This window comes from Halichoeres trimaculatus, unplaced genomic scaffold, assembly GCF_033239565.1.
Source record: "Halichoeres trimaculatus isolate MK-OKI-2021-1 unplaced genomic scaffold, fHalTri1.1 fHalTri1_scaffold_13, whole genome shotgun sequence".
Lineage (NCBI taxonomy): Eukaryota > Metazoa > Chordata > Actinopteri > Labriformes > Labridae > Halichoeres > Halichoeres trimaculatus.
Window position 1 is genome coordinate 16,128,876 of NW_027437191.1, and position 19,338 is coordinate 16,148,213.

At 40.4% G+C, this 19,338-nt stretch overlaps 2 protein-coding genes across 2 annotated transcripts; one reads left to right on the top strand and one right to left on the bottom strand.

The window, feature by feature from the left end:
* The first annotated feature begins 1,832 nt into the window (after positions 1–1,832).
* ccn2a (cellular communication network factor 2a) lies at positions 1,833–4,547 on the top strand. The gene is made up of 5 exons (XM_074685079.1): positions 1,833–2,171; positions 2,349–2,565; positions 2,679–2,930; positions 3,024–3,235; positions 3,337–4,547. The coding sequence occupies exons 1-5, from the start codon at positions 2,109–2,111 to the stop codon at positions 3,631–3,633; spliced, it is 1,041 nt and encodes a 346-aa protein (XP_074541180.1). The 5' UTR covers positions 1,833–2,108; the 3' UTR covers positions 3,634–4,547.
* Positions 4,548–8,186: 3,639 nt separating this feature from the next.
* On the bottom strand, positions 8,187–18,726 carry chga (chromogranin A). Its single transcript, XM_074684573.1, has 8 exons — positions 18,462–18,726; positions 18,145–18,194; positions 17,165–17,258; positions 13,775–13,843; positions 13,598–13,690; positions 12,816–13,127; positions 10,375–10,793; positions 8,187–8,972 (listed from the first exon to the last, which is right to left on the bottom strand). The coding sequence occupies exons 1-8, from the start codon at positions 18,526–18,528 to the stop codon at positions 8,889–8,891; spliced, it is 1,188 nt and encodes a 395-aa protein (XP_074540674.1). The 5' UTR covers positions 18,529–18,726; the 3' UTR covers positions 8,187–8,888.
* Between the last annotated feature and the right edge of the window lie 612 nt (positions 18,727–19,338).

Below are 19,338 nucleotides of genomic sequence, written 5' to 3' on the forward strand. Positions count from 1 at the left end.
ACTAAGTCAGCAGCAGCAGCTTCACAGAGCAAAATATCCCTGAAGTACTTTGCGTTTGAAGTACCAACCATGAGCTAAGCATACAGGTGCACCAGAAGTCAGCGGGCAGCTGCATCACAAAAAAAATGGCAGAGCTCTATTTGAGAGTGTGTGACTCACCACAAACCTGTGGCTGAAAATGAAGTTTGGCATCGCATCACCAACAACTTTTTTTTTTTAATCTATTGCTCCTGTTTCAAAGGAGTCTGCATGCGGTGTCAAAACTGGAAGTCACAAAGGAAAAGCATCAGAGACAATAATCCAGACTTTCACAAGTATAGTTAACAGGGTTCCAGCGGATCCTTGAAAAGTCTTAAAAGGCATTGAATTCATAATTCTAAAAAAAATAAGGCCTGAACTGGCATTAAAAAGTCTTGAATCCAAATTTCAAAAGTCTTAAAAATTTGAACACATTGGTAAGATTTATGTTTGTCTGAAGTAAAAAAATATATCAAGTAACATTTATCTGTTTTTCTAAATAATTTCCTCATTTACTTTCGTGGCAACATCGAGTAATTGCAATAGCAGAACTAACAAAACGGTGATGTGGTTGCACCAGAAACTTTTAAAGCAGACGCATGTCTTGGTTCTACCTAGGGTGCCTGGAGAGAGAAAAAAATAAGCAAAAATTGGCAAAAAAAAATCCAAAAGTGGCTTTGGAAAATTGATTATGGCAGCAAAATTGAGAATTAAATTTGAAATTAATTTTCAAAAACCATGTAAAAATTCCAAAAATGGTTGTGAAGGTGTCCAAAAAAGATGAATGGGGGCAAAATAGGTTGTAAAGTTGTAAAAATTGGGTTAAAAAAAGGTCAAAAGTGTTTTTTTTTATGTAAAATAAACATTGGGTTAAAATTGACTCTAACCCAGGTAATTCATGTGGTGTTTTTGTTTGTTAGTTTTGTTTGTTTCAATTGAGGTTCATTGTCGACTTGTTTTTAAATTTGATTCCCAACATCATTAAAAAAGTCTTAAAAAGTCTTAAATTTAACTTGCCTTAAGCTGGAGGAACCCTGGTTAAATAGTAATAGGGAAAAGGAATGTGATCAAATTTCTATTTTCATACATAAGAGATCATAATGTCCTTATCTTGTGTTTTCATTGAGAATGCTTAGAGCTGCACTTCAGCCACTGATGTCAGGGAACAAAAATGCTGTTACAGTATCCTCGATGTAACCACACAAGCACAAGATTGCAGCAGCTGCCAAGTCTGTGTGCAGGGACTTGATAGATAATCAGCTTGAGTTAATGACTCAAATGAATTTCCTTTTTTTTTTTTTTTTTTTTACGACGTGATTCTAATTTACTTAAGTATAGGCTGTCTGAGGGCCTTTGAACTAAAGCTGAGGAATGCTGTTGTGGGCTTAAAGTCTTAACAACTCCTTACACATCAATTGGTTTATTTAATCGCTGCACATTAATGCTTTTCATGAGCCTCTACCTGCTGTTCTTTAATCTTTCTTCCTCTTTTATAGGAAGCTTTTTGATCTGTTCCTCCCTTGTCTTTCGCTCTTTCTTTTTTTTAAAAATAATATTTATAGGTGCTGCCGGTCTGTTTGTGAAGTCAGTCTTCAGGAATTCCCAGTGTGGGGTCCCAGGCCTCTAACCAGACTTAACCTCCCCTTCCAGATGAAAGCTGCTCTGAGAGAGACGGTGTTGTTTGGCCCGAGCAGCAGAGCCTTGCCTTCAGACAGCAGGAATGTGGGATGTCTGGAGTGGGGGTCAGGAAGCGAGGAAAGAATGCCAAGTATGTCCATGTTTGTCCAGGGCCGGCTCTCCATTCAGCCCCCAGTGACGTCCTCCGAGGGCCAGCGAGTATAAAGGGAGCTGGGCTGTGCAGTCAGAACTCAGATCAGCTCTTCTACCGAAGCTAAACTCTAGCTTTCACCAAGAAAGAAAAGAAACGGGACAGACTGTGACCAGAGCAGCGGAGAAACGCTACTATACGAACCAGACAAGAGATCAACTTGATCAGAAAAGGTTTCTCAAGCTCAGAACCTGAGACTAACGGAAGACTTTCTCTACCAGACTTAAGGAAAACTAGACTTTAAACCTCCAGAGAAGAAAAGATGTCTGCTGGGATGACAAAAATGATTTTGCTGCCTCTCCTGTGCATCATGCTTTCACACATGGTAAGTCAAAACCTCACTTGATGTCATTCTGCTGTTGTTTTTGTTTTAAACTCTGAAGCTGTGACACAAGCTTTGGGGACAACATGTTCTCTTGTGGTGGAAGTTAACACAGTTTGTAGGGATGATGTGTAGATGATATCTGACTGAGCATGCACCCGTGTCTCGTCCTGTGTTCAGGCTGCAGGTCAGGAGTGTAGCAGCCAGTGCTCGTGCCCCTCCACTCCCCCTCAGTGCCCCCCAGGTGTGAGCCTGGTGCTGGACGGCTGCGGCTGCTGCAGGGTGTGCGCCAAACAGATGGGGGAGCTGTGCACGGAGAAAGACGTCTGTGACCCACACAAAGGTCTCTACTGTGACTTCGGAGCCCCCATTAACAGGCGCATTGGCGTGTGTACAGGTGAGACACTGGAAACACACACACACACATACACTATTAGTTATGACAGAAGTCTGACTGGAACGCTAATTTCCCAACCAATAATAACTTCCTTCTGTTGTTTTTCCCAAAAGCTCGAGATGGAGCCACCTGTGTGTTCGGGGGAATGGTGTACAAGAGTGGAGAGTCCTTCCAGAGCAGCTGCAAGTACCAGTGTACCTGCTTAGACGGAGCCGTGGGCTGTGTCCCTCTTTGCTCCATGGACATCCGTCTGCCTAGCCCCGACTGCCCTATGCCAAAACGGGTGAAGGTGCCAGGGAAGTGCTGTGAGGAGTGGGAGTGTGATTCCCCCTACAGACACAGCTTCATGGGCTCTGCTTTGGCCGGTAAGTTAGTCTCCTTTTCTGCATCAGTAAAGTTTTTGAAATGAGACATGAAGAAGGGTCTCTTTAACCGAGTGTTTGCTGCTGTGTTTACAGCCTACAGAGAGGAGGAGACCTATGGCCCAGACCCCTCCATGATGAGGGAGAACTGCCTGGTTCAGACGACTGAATGGAGCGCTTGCTCAAAGACTTGTGGCCTTGGGATCTCCACCAGGGTCACCAACGATAACCGTGAATGTCGCCTGGAGAAACAGACCCGGTTGTGTATGGTGCGACCATGCGAGTCACAGCTGGAGCAGAGCATCAGGGTGAGTGTTTGTCAAAATGAAGAGTTTCCAAGAAGTCATAACATTGAGCAATGAGCAGGATGTTTAATAAAACCCCTTTCTTTTTTATCCTCCTCCTGCAGAAAGGAAAGAAGTGTATCCGCACACCAAGACTCTCCAAGCCCATGAAGTTTGAGATCTCCGGCTGCACCACCACAAAGTCCTACAGGCCAAAGTTCTGCGGCGTTTGCCTGGACGGTCGCTGCTGCACGCCGCACAGAACCACCACCCTGCCCATGGAGTTCAAGTGCCCTGACGGACAGGTGATGAAGAAGCACATGATGTTCATCAAGTCATGCGCCTGCCACCACAACTGCCCAGGGGAGAACGACATCTTCGAGTCCATGTACTACAAGAAGATGATGGGAGACATGGCATAGAAAGCCACTGACGGATGATCGCAGCTTATGACTTGAAAAACAAACAGAACTCCATCTCATTTTGCAGCTCAGTATCTATGTGTAATATTCTATTTTGTCATGTTTTCATTGTAAAAGTAGTCGAGACACTTGTGTAAGTGTCTGTGTTTGGTATGGCTGACATCAGCCGCATAGACTCAGACAGAGGGTTGCATAGCAGCTCCAAGAGATTCCTGCACTATAACTTGTATTTTTGACAAACCTACTGCCAGGTTTCTGCCCATTCCCTTGAATTCCCCTCTTACAGACCCATCCTTTCACCGTATTCATTTGCCTTATCTTAACTATGACCCCCTCTCTAAATGAGGTGTTTAATAACTCCCTCCTCCCTTCCACCGAGCCTAGACCAGACCTGCAAACTCTAAGCAGCTGTAGACGGAGCATGCAGACCAAAGCAGGCCAGTGTTCCCCTGTCCAAACAGGTCTGAATGTGTCCTTGTATGTGTGTGTGTGTGTGTTTGTGTGTGTGTGTGTTAGCACAGGCCTGAATGTCAGCCTTGTCTCCGCTCACAGAGTGGAGGAAAGGTCAGAGTTTCCGCCCAGCATGTGGATGAGAAAGCATGCAGCGTGCTGAGTTTAGGGTTAGATTTGAACACGGTGGGCGTTGCCACTGCACTGAGAAAAAAAAAGCAAAAAAAAAAAGACAGACATGTTGACTTTTACTGATTCAGGTCAGGAGGAAGAAACAGAGTGTCAATAAGAACAAAATATCTATTTTGTACAAAAATAGAAGAAAAGACTGGAAGAATTATTTCATTCCTTTTATTGTTGATGTGTACATTTTGTATATATTTGTACAGTTTAAGTTAATTTAAAGCCAAATTGTTCTGTGCTTCGAAGTGTATCAATAGTGTATTTTTTTGTTGACAGTATTTTTTACTATTTTATTGAGAAGTGTGACAAAAATGTTACATGTTTCACTTTGTAGCTGGAAATAAATGTTATATTTTTTTATACAAACCTGTTTGACTCACTTGTCTTTATGCCTAAAAATAAATCTAAATAATTTCACTTTAGCATCTACCTGCAAAGAGCTACAATAAAAGATCTATTCACTCACACTTGGAAGCAGAGGTAAACAGAAATTACATGTTGTTATCTGCTTCACTGGATCATAATTCATTCATGCTGACATTTCAAACAGGGCGGGCGTCTGTTAATCATTATCTCAGATATCTCAAATATCACTGCGTCAGGAGCCAGGGGACAGTTAAATAACCCCATTTAGTCGTTACATCAGATCTGGGGATGAGGAAGATAAAACAGGGTATCAGCGGGAGTATTAGTGTAATGACCCTTTTTACTTCTTGTTCTTTCACTTTTATAAGATTCATAACACACATCTTATAATTTTGTTAATGAGTGTTAGTCATCACACCCACAGAAAAACCTCCATCATATTGTCTGAAAATGAACCTGTTAAATAAGGTTATCAATGAAAAGCATTTCTGCTGGTTTGGCTCTACTTTTCAGAGGACTCAAAACAAGGATTGTAACAAGTCAGGGATTAAAAGAAGGAAACAAAACTGTCCTAATGTCACCAAGGTGCACTCTTCCCAACTCCTCTCACCTTTGGAAGACTCAGTTTGTCTCAATGCTGCCATCTGGTGGCCTTTTCACAGAGCTGTCATATTTTTTTAAAACCTTTAGCTTGTTTTGTCTTCTCGATAGCCACAGGACTATTGTGTAAATAAATAAATAAATAAACAAATAAAAATAAACAAATAAATAAGAGACTCCAGAGTCAGATGACTGATTTTATTCTCTATTAGCATCTTTTGTCAATGTATTGAATCTTAGTATGAGAAGAGTGGATTTTGTTAGTGCTTACAATGAGCTCTCGGGTTAACCATATGTGAGGTGAAGAGGCAGAGTTAAGGAATACTGAAGAAATAAGCAATAATAATAATAATAATAATAATAATAATAATAATAATAATAATAATAATAATAATAATAATGTATCCCCCATACAATGTGATCTATGAAAGAAATAAGCAATTCAGATGAAAACCTCTTTACTAATCTGATCCAGGCTTTAAATATCTTTAGTCATGCTGTGAAATCTACCTTATTAATTAATGTATAATGTTTCTGGTGTCAGCCCCATACAGACACTCACTCTGCAGGTTGCAGCTTGGTCATAACATGTCTGCATGAGCTCTAATTTGAGCAAACATCAGATCAATACCAGCACTGAGGGTCTGAGACAGAAAAGCTTTAGACTGAAGAAGTCTGCAGTTAAAGAACAACACATTTGTACAGGGCCAACAACCCTCAGGAACTCTCGTTTAGGTGTAATAAACTTCTGTCGTTTGAACTGATTTTAATTTACTGCAAAGTTTTGCCATTAACTTCATAACATATAGGTAACAGTGTTACCTGTCTGACAGGTGCGTCTTTGGTTCCTTTCCATCCTCTCTCCTAAAGTCTCAGCTAGAGAAAGAAAGACAGAAAGCTGGAGTTTTCCCGCATATTGACAGCACTGTTACCACAGCACAATCGCTGAATGAGTCGCTGATTGTCCTCATTACTGTAATCTGTCAAAATGACAGACAGCTTTCACAGTTTTCTGTTTAAGATGGAAGATAATGACAAGCTCTGACTGACACTAAACTGAGGCTTGTGTTACTGCGAATTGCAGCAGCGTTTCACCACTTTATAAACCAGAAATCTTTGGTGAATTGGTTTGTTCAGTCATTAAAGCATTAGGCAGAAACCATTTAATGAAACATTCCTTGCTCCTTGTCTCCTTTGTCTACAAAATAAAAAAGTCAAACCTGAGGGTATTTTTTATCTTGTCCCTTTGCACATTTTTGGGTTGTCACCCAAACATTCCCTTCACATTCACATGATTTTTAAACTATGCTAAGCTCATGCAGGGAGCGACTTCATTAAAATTACAATGTGTATTCAAGCTTTCCAAGTCTGCCTTTGCGTATATTGATGCTGAATGAAAAACATACAGAGACCTTTACATAATTTATCCGTACCTACATTCTGCCAGAGACAGCAGAGCAATTCTTTCTCTGCTTCGCACTTCTGTTGCAGAGCATTCACAGATTTTATAGAAAAACTGTAAAAATTCTCACTCAGCTGGCTCCGCTTTGTAGTAACAACCAAAGAACAATGTATTTCTGATGCCAGAACTAAAGGTTAAAGTGTGACTGTCTTGGAAATGAAAAAACAGCTTGTGTGTCAGAGTGATGATTCATGTTTTCAGCTTCTTCGCCCACAGACACCAACGAGTGCAAACTGTAACTACGGTGATAATCGATGTCTCCTAACAGACAGATTTACAGTGGACTGTGGATACCAGTACAGTGGAAGCACTGAATGAATGTAAAAACATGTTAAAGGTCCCATATTGTGCAAAAATAACTTTATTAAGTCTTTTGGTGAAATTTGTGGGTCTTTGGCTTTCCTCCCAGCCCTCAAAATGTGATATTCAATGACAAAACCTGTACTTAGTAGTGATTCTGAAGGTAAAATCATGACCTAAAACGAGTTGTTTGGATTTGGGGGATTTGCCGACATCAGCGATTCCCTTTTTTGACCAATCAGGAGCAAGTCTGACCTGATTGGTCCATTGGAGCAGATACCCCCCAACCTCCTCCCAGCCCACTACTGTCCCCGCAGTGGGGAGGAGAATGCCAAAGTTGAAGAGCCATCACTGCTCTGTTTTTAGCTGTAAACAGCCACATAGTTTCATGCACAAGCTTCCCATCTCAGAAGAAGACAAGACTAAGTGGCGAGAGTTCATTAATTAAGGAAATGTGCCAGCTACACTCAGTAAAACTCTGCATGTGTGTGCTCGTCACTTCACGGCCGACTGCTTTTCCAACTTTGGACAGTACAACAGAGGGCTAGTGAATAGACTGGTCCTGAATCCAGGCGCATTACCAACCATCTGCCAACAAACCCTGGAAATGTGAGTATTTTAAATGCTGTGTGCTGTGGAGCAGATGTAAGAGCTTTTCCTCAGTGTCCCCCCTGTCTCTGTGTTAGCTTCAGGATGCTAACTGTAGCTGCGGTTGGCCTGTTGTTTTAGCCTGTAATGTTACGGCAAACGAGCTTGGCTGTTTTCTAAACATTGTGCACTCGGAGCTCGTGGCGCCGCTCTCAGTGACGCGGAAGAGCGGGGCGGTATCAGCCGTGGCTCATTTACATATGAAGGTCACGCCCACTAAATCAGAGCGTTCTGAACAGAGGGACTATGAGAGCCTGGAAACAATGCTGCTGTGCTTTATTTATTGGCTTTTTGGACCAAAACATGTTACTACCATTTCATGAAGACATCAATGATCCATATTACACTGCAGAAAAGGAGCAGAATATGGGACCTTTAATAATTTTTAATCTAATTTTACAGTCATTTAATTTGGTGCTTTGTGGTACATTTCTAAACAAAATAAATGAAAAAATCTCATCTGTCACCTTCATGGTTGTAAAAGCAGGTTTGCTCTTATCTGTGGATTCATGTGAATTTATGATCAGAGAAACAGAAGCAGAGATTTCAAGTTAAACTCAATTTAATTTATTGGTTTTCTTACATAAATTAATTACAGGTTAAGATCAGAATCCAGTTTTCAATCTGCTAAAAATGTTCATTTATTGCCTTTGCTTGATTTGAGTTAGCTGTATCTACACTAAGCTAGCGTCTCTGAAGGAAGCCTGGCAGAAAGTCTTTGTACATGAATACATGCTGCTATTGTACAACCTCACCTTTCTGCTGTGTTTACCTGGATCTAGCTCAACCTTTTACACAAATCAATGTGTAGAGTTAAATCTATCTGAAAAGCAGGCAGACACTTCTTGTAAAGACAGAGAGAGACAGATGATTGTCAGAGAGAAGAGGAAAGCTGTCAACCTTCACCGACAGGAATATTTCTCCGTCAGGACCCCTGCTATGTCTTCTAAATATTTTATTTGCAGACAGCAAACAAGTCGGGTGTTTCTTTGTTTTCAGTATGCTTGTCTAGGTGCAATGTACCTCTACTGTTTACTAATATATGTAAAGGACAGGATGTCACGAGGGAGGCCGCAGCAGTTTGGTGCCAGAGGGCATCTTCCAGAGAAATAGCAAAAGATAAAATCTTGTCACATATTCACACGCTCTATCTGAGGAAACCAGGCAGCTGGTAAAGCGGAGGAGGGCGAAGAGGAAGAGGAGGCTGCAGTGTCAACTTTTACTCCCATCTCTCTCTCTCTCACTATCAGCCTCGCCGCATCTCGTGGAGTTTCTGGGCAACGTTTTCAAGCTCTGACTCAATGGCTGCCAAGCTTTCAATCTCTGGATCCTGCAGATAGGATGAGAGGATGGGAAGAGGGAAAAAGTTACGAAGAGAGCAGTATGTGCAAATTCTGTCCACACAGCAGCTCTGGATATACTCAGCCTCCATGCCTGGGTGTTAGGACCATTAGCAGGACTCATTAAGGCCAGAATCACCTCTTTTAGCCTCACTGTCAGAACACATATGAAACAGTGTGTGGCCATTCAGCCTATCAATGTTCAAGTGGTTGCCTTTGAACATGTTGCCAAGCAGCAGCTGCTACATTTTGCATCTCAATGGGAGTCTAGCTTTAGGACCAATCCTGCCACATCGTTTTTTGTTTGTTGGAAAGATCAAAAGGCTACCTGCTTCTTTCAGTTTTAGATCACAGTAACAAGCAAGTCATGTGTTTCCTTCATGCAAAGAAAAACACTTGCCACCAGGATGTCACCTGTTTGGTTTGACCACATCTTGACGAAAGGGTATTTACACATAGATACAGTATATTTCTCTGCATATGTAACTTTAGCCTAAACAAATGAGGGGTGTTTTGTCGAATACATAAAGAAACCCTCTCAACCTCACCAAAATTTCTAGTCAAGTATTAATCATTTTTATTAGTGTAGGGCCATGATGTGTCTCAGCTGTAGCCACATATAACAGGAACTAGCTAAGGGTGTAACTCTCTGTAATGCTCTATAACCTGGATGTAAACAAGCCCAGATGTTATCTTGTAGCTTGTTGCTGTTTGGCAGCAGTTTAACCTAGACTTTGTAGATAAAGTTGTGCTGTGTCTGGTTAAACTAGCATATAACCACCAGACAAGAGCATTGTATAACCAGGACAGACACATGGATGTTAACCAGCGCAGGATGAGTAGTGCTAGCTCTGCTAACTTGAGCAAACAAATCATATCATCCTGTGTTTAGCCTTTTTTGATCAATTGTGCTTGTTTAGACTGTTTTCTGTGTATCTTTTTTTACCTTTAGACTAGTTGGTAGAAATCTATCTCTCAGTTTCACCCAGCTTTATTATCATTTTCATCAAAAATAGACTCTTGAATCAGCTGAGAAGATAGATATGATAAACTTCCTCTCTGTTTAGAGTGGTTTGGACCAGTGCAGTCGCCCCCTGCTGGTCATAAGATAGAAGAAAAAAAAGTTCACTGAACCTCTTTGTGAACTTTATCTTCAAACCATAACGCTACATCTGCCTCTTTGGGGTAGTGTGTGGTTACTTGCTGTGTTTTTTGGGGAAGCATAAGTTGTGCTGGCCCATTATCCTCCTCTATTCTTTATTCTGAGCTGTCACACTGCAGCCCCTCACATAGTCTCCTCACTTACGTAAAATAACAAGAAAAAAATTAAGCCAAAGTTTAAAAAGTGTAATTCTAGACAATTGGGGTATGATAGATAGTTTGAGGGCTCACCTCTGACTTTCGGCTGGCGCTCCCCTCTTCCTCTAACCCCCGACTCCCCACGGGTCCACTTCTGGCAATCATCTGCAGCTCTTTTTCCTCCAGACTCCTCTGTGTGTTTCTTTTTTTCTTCTCCTCCACCTCCTCTGACATCTCCTTTGAATGATGTGGCACTTCTGGTTCACTTGTTAGCTCTTTTTCCACTGCTTTCTTCCTCACTGCCATGGCCTTGCCTCTCTTGGTCCACTGCTTTACTCTCTGCAGGCCTTCTCTCTTTGCCTCCTCTTTGTCCTCTCCTTCCTGGTGTTTTTGCTCTTGTTTATGTGAGAAAAACATTGATCTCTTTTCTTTCTCCTCTTTATCTTCTTCACCTGACTTCTTCTCTTTTGACTTGTTTCTGTGCGTGTCTGTCTTTTCATTCGATCTTGCACCTGGTGAAATGAAAGAAAAGAAAAGAAACAGAATGAGAACTTTTCTATCTTTCTGTTTTGAACTGAAACACCTCTGCCGGCCCAGCGACAGAACACCCTCCACAATCAGCAAGAATCCACTTCTTGTAATGAAAGATTTGGTGCCAGCTGGCAGCTTCAGTGGCTGTGCTGCTAGCGATGCTTTATGGGAGTTAACAGCATGGCTGGAGCAATGAGATGGCTTGGCTGAAACTCCCTTTTAAAGAGCAGGTGTGCATATTTTATTGAACTCTGCTGTTTCAGAGAAGAAAAAAAATATTGATCTGTTGAGTGGTGTTTTGACAGAAAAGGGGGAACTTGATTGCAATCCTGATGTATGTGCGCTGAGACCTCTCTAAGAGTTTCATACTCTTGTGCAGCTCATGTCAAGCTTTACTGTCCAGATCAGGGGTGGCCAACCAGTCAGAGACCCAGAGCCGCACAAATTACCATGGTACTACAAAGAGCCGCATCACACACATTGTCTTACACACACATAAACGAAATGACATAAAATAAAAAGTAAGTAGAAGCATTTCCATCTATCTATCTAGATAGCTATGAGCACATGAGCAATTGAGAGGAGCACATGTACAGAAGAGAAACCGAAACTTAAGTATCAATCTCATCACCAAGTATAGATCAATAGTGATCTTAACATTGGCATCAACACATAGATATTTTAGATTGATCAGCACACCACTACTCATAAAAATATCTGTATTTTTTTTATGAATGGATGGAAGAGCCGCACAATGAAAGGAAAAGAGCCACATGCGGCTCACGAGCCACAGGTTGGCCACCCCAGATCATAGCTTCAAAAATCATATCTTAAGTTAGCAAAGTTATCGGAAATGTAAACTATTGCTTTCTGTGTAAAAGCATTTTCTCCAGTGCTTGTTTTTGCTGTTGAGCTTCTATGAATATGTGTTTATGCGGTTTATGTTACTTTTAGAGCCAATCTCAGGTGGACACTTGTGGAACTGCAGCTTTAGCACTCTTGCATTGGTTTCATTTATCACTGAAAGTTGCTGTTTGCTCTGAAGATCCAGAAAGTCTTTAGCTGGTACCCATAACTACATATTTTCTGCATCACAATAGCTCACAATAGCGTCATTTTAAACACTAGTTAACTGCTAAGACTGATGGAGTCCCCACCTTTACACAAGCTAGGCACCTTCAAGCACACTGAGCTAAGGGCAGTTCAGCTTGCAGCCTGAAGTCCCATCTAAAAAAAACTTTGATATTTCACATAAAGCTGTTTTTAGTTCAATTAGGTTTTGGTTTCAATATCTAAACACTCAATTTTCAAAGATAAATTCCTAAAATGTCAGATGAAAATCATTTTCAAAGCTTATATTCATCCCCATCAGACCAGTTGTCTTATCAGTTTTGACCTTAGACTATACCTGATTTGTGAGTTCCTACTCTCTGCTCTGAATGATTTCTGTCTCTTCTCAGTTCTATCAAATAAAAACAACAGACAGCTTCCAGAAACACTCAATATATATATTCACTAAGATATATCCCCTACCTGTCTCTCTGGGTGTTACTGACTTGACCCCGCTAATGTGGGGAAGTCCTCAGTAATCCCACCTGTGACTATCCACCGTGGCTCATTTGAATTCTGGGACGTGCACACATTTAATCATTTCTCTTGGTGTGCTGTTTGTTCGTCAGGCGCGCTGGCTTCGCCCTGCTGTGGGCTTGAGGGGGGAGGGATTGAACTCATCATGTAGATGGAAGCACTTCAATCAATCCCCAGCCTTGTGGTGACAGACTGTTTTATCTGCAAAGGCAATTCATCTTTCTGCATACCCCCTATATCTCAAGATTCTGCCATCTGCTTTTGGTCAACGTCATTTCCTATTTTAATTAAAAACTCTGCTGTCTGCCAATAAAAATGTGAACGCTTTTTTTTATTTCTTAACATCTGTTTTGATTTAACTAAGCCTTATTACAAACAGATGACTGGTGTGCATAAATAAACAGAGACCTACTCGCCTTTTTTTTCCTTGGCCATGCTTCCTTCCTCTGATTTCTCCTGTGAATTTAAATCATCCTCTCCCTCTTCTTCTCTCTTCTCATCCTTCCCCTCCCTCCACTCATCCTCAGACTCAGAGATGTGACTTCCAGGGTCCTCCTCATTTTCCATCTTGACTTGCCCCTCTTCAGGGTTGTTAGTGTCCTCCTGTGACTCTTCATCCTCTGGGCTGTCATCCTTTTCTTCTTCTCCGACTTCATGTCCTGTCCCCCTCTTCTGGGACAGGATGGATCTCTCACCAGGGCCTCCTAAAGCCTCCAACATGGATCGATCTGCAGACAGGGAGGGGGAGAAATTTAATTTACTCGAAGGCATTGATTTTTCAGTGACGTTTAAAGTAGGTGCTTGGACAGAAGCACAAACATTTACAGCTGGAAATATTTTTGGTTGTCACAGTTAGATGTTCGATGCTAAATGAAATTGCCAAATGAGCTGGATTATTGGAATTTTTGAATCTGAAAAATCCTTATGATTTATGGTCCTAGTGTCCTAAATGTAAATGTTTGCATAAACTTCCACACATGACATTGATTCATAGAGTTCACTCCTGTGCATTATGTTTCTCCTCTATTTCTCAGCCCTGATTTGTCAACAACAAAAAGTGGGAAGCAATGGGAGTCATACATCATTCTGACAGCCGGTGCATTTTAAATTTTGATTAGATGTTCCCCAAAATGGAACATGCTTCACTATGATGGGAAATAAACAACAAGAAAACGTGTGGATTCTGGGAGAAAGTTACCAGCAACATCACTTGTAGTCTGTGGACTCTGTGTTGTTGAGGCAGCAGCAGCAGCAGCAGCTTCTCCCTGCAGCTGAGCTCTTTCTTGACCACCTGAGATTAGAACCAGTTATTGTTTCTTCATTGTAGAGGAAATAATTATGTGAACAGACACCAGCTGTGTGATCTGTGACTCACCTTTAACAGCAATCTCCTGCAGCTCCTTCAGAAAGTTGTGATGGCGAAGAATTGAAACCAGTCTGTCATCTATGTGAGAGTAACCACAGGTATTAAAACACAGCAAAATCAATGCAGTTTGTTCATTTAACCATAATCACACAGTGGCCATTTTCACTTTAACATCACTCTAAGGGTGGGGATTTCAAGTGGGCTAGTAATAAGGTGCTGCTGGTACTAACATGTTTCAGGGCAGTAAATTAAAAAAACAAAAAGCTTCCAGACAAGGAAAAAAAAACAACAAATGATAAAAATCTGACAGAAGATGAAGACAAGATTTCCAAACAGAAGCCTTACGAGCTCATTAGCTACATTAAGAAGTCAGCTAACTGATAAACATTACAGCCAGCTACTAGACTGTTCAACAGTTTCTTAGCTTTCTTACCAGAAAGGCTATGCTAATGTTTAAGCTAGCAAAAAGCGACAATACATTTGCGGAAAAACCAAGCTGAGAATACCATTAGCCATTGCAGGTAGTGTCAGTGTAAATGTTTGCTGAATAAATTAGCTGTGCTAAGAGTCAAGCTAGCTAAAAAAACAGAAAACTGATATAAGAAACATTCATAGCTAGCATTACTGTTAGCTGCTACACTGTTTGACAATTTGCTGACTTTATCTCTAGACAAGCTATGCTAGTAATTTAGCCTTCAAAATAAACGGCTTGCAGTATCTGGAAGAAGAGATAACGAAGAATGGGTTGAACACTGTGGCTGAAGTTGTTTACATTCTTCAAACCGAAATTCTGAACAGCTGACTCACTATTTCTTAACTCTGTCTTTTTAAATAAAGTAAAGTGATAAAGTAAATAATCAAACAATTTGGATAATGGTTTGTCTAGTTACTGTGTTTATATAACTTGCATCCAGGTGCAGACAGTTTTACTTATAACAGCATTTTAGCTTAGCATCTTATGTGACATGTTAAGAGAAACAGGCCATGGTGTGAATTTCCAAGGAATAAAAACAACAGTAAAGAGGTATTAATGGGATCCTGCGGGGGGTTTATCACAGGTATACATCTTTCACCTTCACTTTTTCAAAGGACTCAGCACTTCACTTCAGTGGTTCGTCACAGATAATTGCCCTGAAATTTAGTGCTTTTCGAGCAGGAGCACAATTAATCATTTGGCCCACAGAGACTCCCCACAGCAGTGAGCCGTGGACTTTCTGCTGACCCAAAAACAGCACCACATACTGTACTCAGCAAGCAGAAAAAAAGACAGCCGCTCTGCTGTAATATCAGCTCATGATCTTTCTTCTGCTTCACCTTCCCCCCTTTCCTTTCATCCTTTCTCTCCTTGACTTTGACTCCACCACCTCCACCCCCCAGTGGTTTCCAGTTTCCCTCTCTCGCTCGGTAACAAACACTTGTGAGTAATGCTGCGATTGATTTTACAACAAGGACAGCTTCAAGGTAATACACTCACGATGTAACTGAATAGCTTTCACTGTGGGTTAGCGACCCTGCTGCAAATAACCCAGCACGTTTTTACCCAGCAGCCACTGCATCAATCCATTAACCTTATGATGCTGTCACTTAGCTCTCAATGAAGATGGAGAATACTTATTGGCTCTTTCAGACAGCTGTGTTTGTTCCAGAGAGGGGGCATTTGATTTAGTCCTTGTTGTAGCTAACAGGAAACTGTGCGTGTGGAAAGTGAAGATTATAATGACAAATAGGGTGAGGAGAAATGCCTGAGAGTGCCAAATTTTCTAACCCAAGTTTAAATCAGTTGCATACTTAAATCCTTGTTATATAACAGATTCAATTATTCATTTTTTACCGATCAAATCCCATTAAAAAAACAAATGATATCTCTAAAACTTTATGAATATTACAGCATGTTTAGCCAACCACTGTAGGGCTTTGTACGCTGCATGTTTTGTTGACTTTACTTTTAGAAAATCTAATTTCAGGCTTTTGTTTTGAGAATTCTCTGATTTAGGGTTACACCAACTCTGCAGAGACTGACTCTGTGCGTAGAGGGATTAAGAAATGGTGCTTAAAGATTTGCCTAAAGAAAACTCTGACTTGACTGATTAACGACAACCTGTAAATGCAGAAAGTTCTTATCTAGATTGGTTGTTTTGGCTAATGTCCCGGGATGTGTAAGGCAGCTGTTTTCAGCAGATAACCTGCATCTTTGCATTCACGTAGAACACCTTTGTTGTGTGCATGATAATCCCTTAGAAGTAACAGTGCAGAATTAGTAATTCTCAAAGCTGATGGCCTTGTTTGCTTTGATAAACTCTGCGCTATCTGGAGTCAGAAGCATTTTTGCTGGGATAAAGACTCCATTTCCCATGAGCACTATCACCCACTGTCACATAGACACTAGTCTTGCCAGGACAAACTTTTGTTTTGGGAGCAAAGAATGGAAATGGTATCTTGTTTTTAACGCTACTTTTCTTTGTTCAAGACAACTTTTTACAGGATGCAAAGCAACAAGGGGATGTGTGCCATAAATGGATTTGTGTTCCCTCAGGAAATCCAACCCAACAATTGATAAAAAGAAATACATAGAAATGGCCCATTTTGGCGCTGATAAACCTAATTTTAAATTACTGAATGTGAACAGACAAATAAATAAAAGTCAAACTAACTCAAGATCACTTGAAACATTTTTATGGAGCATTGAAGGAATTGATTAAGAGATTAAGGTATTAATTTGTAAATTTGCATTTAAATTGATCATTTTAAACTCTGAAGTGCTGAAAAAAGCATTTAACAAAATATAAAAATTAAAATGAATACATAAAAACAATATAAAGCTGAGTTTTTCTCAAATAACTGGGTGAAAATAGTGGAAATGTTTTTGTATCATTCATCAGTGATTTACTCTTTTAAATTTATTATGCTAATTAGATAACAGTCACAATGTGATACTATTCAGTCCTTTATAGCTCATTCTTTTTCACAAATTCAAGAGTTGATTTCTTGGTTTTTGGCCAAATAAAAAAGGAGAAGAAAAAAACTAAGTTAATTGTACTGAAAACAGTTTTCTGTGTTTAAAATAATATTCAGAAAGGTAGCGGTTTAATTTCTATATTTAAAACAGCAGTATATAGTATGAATCCTGCACTCAGATTTATGAAATGAATAGCTTAACTCTGACTGTTTTAATACGGTAAGACAAAAATTATAGGCTTTGTAAGTTTGTTGTATGTTTGGCAGTAAAACTAGCCTCAGTTTTTTAGAGTCAGAAATGTTTTCATGCCATTATGCTGTGATTGTTAGAGAGTTATTGATAAAATAAAGAGAAGGGAGGAAATTCTCTAAAAGGAAGCAGTTTAAAGATTAGAAATGGTTGAGCACTATCAGTAGCTGTGTAGTTGTCTAGGTGGCGCTCACCTGTCCTCAGTGTGACCAAACACTCCTGACTGACAGGGTTAGGGTGGGGCCTTGAGAGGACATCAGCCAACACCTCCACGATGCATTTCATTACCTGCAGACACAGACAGAGCTCAACATGACTCAAAAACCTTTTCCTCCTACAGTCTGATATTTGCCTAGAGCATGCTTTACAAGATGAAAAAACTGTTTAAATTGCCTCTTTGGTGAGTCAGTGATGTTACAGTAAACTATGATGCTACTACTCTCAGTGTGAGTCAAGGACCTTGTGGTGTAATAAAGTCCTTCTCTGCTTGTTTGGGGCTATTTGAGAATAAATTTACACAGTTTAAAGATTAAAATTCATCTACTTCGGCTTTGAAAGCAGCTCTAGTGCTTACTCAACCCCTAATTCAAAGACTGGGGTCTCTTATATGAGAGATCAAAATCATTTTAACTCCCATTGTGCCCTTAATTTTGAGCCAGCGCTGCATCCCTGATGATTTTTCTCTCATTATTTGTTATGCCTGCCAGATCTTTGAGCATAAATAGTCCCATCGCACAAGCCTCATCACTCTTTTACGCATCACTCACATCTCCCTTCTTTATTCCCATGTCTCCATACTCCAATCTATCTCTCTTTCTCCCCCACTCTCTCCATCAAGTAGTGAAATGGATCCAGCAGTACCAAATCATGGAGGATAAGCCTCTCAGTTGCTCCCAAAATGGGATATATTGATTGGAACAAGGTCACAATGAGATTTCCCTTGATGGAGAGGGAACTTCAGTGAGTTGAGGGCACAGATTAAATATTTCTCATACTGCTGGGAAAGCAGAATGACTGGACAGGCTTAGGAAAATATTGATTATTCAAATAGTTAAATGTGTTTTTCCAAACGATTTCTGATGTGTTAAAAGATTACTTCAAACTGATGCATAATATTCCCTATATTAATAATGGTGATATGAAGCTGTATGCTGCATATAATTGTATTTTTTACCTTTACGTCCTCATTCTCCAGCTGACTTGGAGTCACTGGCAATGACAGAACTAAAAGAAAAAGAAAGAAAAGAAAATCATGAATCATTCATCATAATCTATCTGCTGTATTTCTGTCAAATCCCCAGAGCTCTCACACACACACTGCTTCAGTAACAGGGGACCAAATGTGCCAAAGGTGCAGCTCAATCTAAAGACGTGTCGGTCTCTGTCCTTGGTGCTGAAACAATGCAGTTTCTCCTCTTACTGCAGATTCCTCTGAGAAACCAACATGAGCGTCATTTAAACCAACTTATATCAGATTCAGGATTTTCTCACCGCAGTTGGACAGTATTGTCAGAATGAACAGTCCTCTCTCGATCATTTTGTTGGAAACAAGGCGCATTGAGCTCTCCAGGAATAGAAGAAAATAGCGAAGCTTTTCTCAGAAGGTTTCACTTTCACCTCTTTAAAAAAAAGGAAAGAAAAGTCGGTGGGTTACGGGTGCATTCTGAAGCAAACTTAGCCGCCTTTTAGTATTTCTGGAGAGCTAAATCTCCTGCTGCATCGTCCTCTCCGGTCTCTTCACCGACACCTCGCCGCAACAGAGCGCGCTTTTATAGGAGGAGAGGATCGAGGAAGTGACATCATCCAGAGACTGACGGTTACCACCGTACCTGATCCCTGTACCTCAGGGCGTGCGCAGGTTAACATCACCTGTCAGATGACGCCATGGATCCTACTCAGACAATAATACACTTTATGATTTCTTCATTAATCCTACAAGTATTATCTTTATTGTGTTTAGGTGTAGAGAACACGTTCAGCATTACAAAGTACAGGCTATAGTCCACATGGTAACAACCTTCAGTGAATGAAACACTATTCAAAATTATTCCTAAAAATAAATAAATAAAGGAATAAATAAATAATAAAATTGTATTTCAACTTAGAGAGAAACTTGTGACACAATCAGGTAAATGTGATCAAACAAAAGGATGAAGGTCTACAGTTTCAGTGTCTTTGTCTCATTTGTTTGTCTAACTGTGTTCACCAGTCATGTCTCCACACCACCTGAATTTGTTGCTAGTTTTCAGGTTATTGAAAAACGACTACAGTCATAATTGTTCCAGTTTGATAATGTAAGACCTTCGTCACCTATCATAACCAAAGACCACAGCAAATCATCCTTTTTAAAGTCAAACTCGGAATGAAA

Excerpts from the sequence above, each read along its gene's own strand:
- chga (XM_074684573.1), bottom strand. The coding sequence starts at position 18,528 with ATGCGCCTTGTTTCCAACAAAATGATCGAGAGAGGACTGTTCATTCTG. Across the intron at positions 13,844-17,164 it reads TTTGGTCACACTGAGGACAG|ATGACAGACTGGTTTCAATT; the intron begins GTGAGCGCCACC and ends ACTCTCACATAG. Across the intron at positions 10,794-12,815 it reads CATGGCCAAGGAAAAAAAAG|GTGCAAGATCGAATGAAAAG; the intron begins GCGAGTAGGTCT and ends TCATTTCACCAG.
- ccn2a (XM_074685079.1), top strand. The coding sequence starts at position 2,109 with ATGTCTGCTGGGATGACAAAAATGATTTTGCTGCCTCTCCTGTGCATC. Across the intron at positions 2,172-2,348 it reads GCATCATGCTTTCACACATG|GCTGCAGGTCAGGAGTGTAG; the intron begins GTAAGTCAAAAC and ends TCCTGTGTTCAG. Across the intron at positions 2,566-2,678 it reads GCGCATTGGCGTGTGTACAG|CTCGAGATGGAGCCACCTGT; the intron begins GTGAGACACTGG and ends TTTTCCCAAAAG.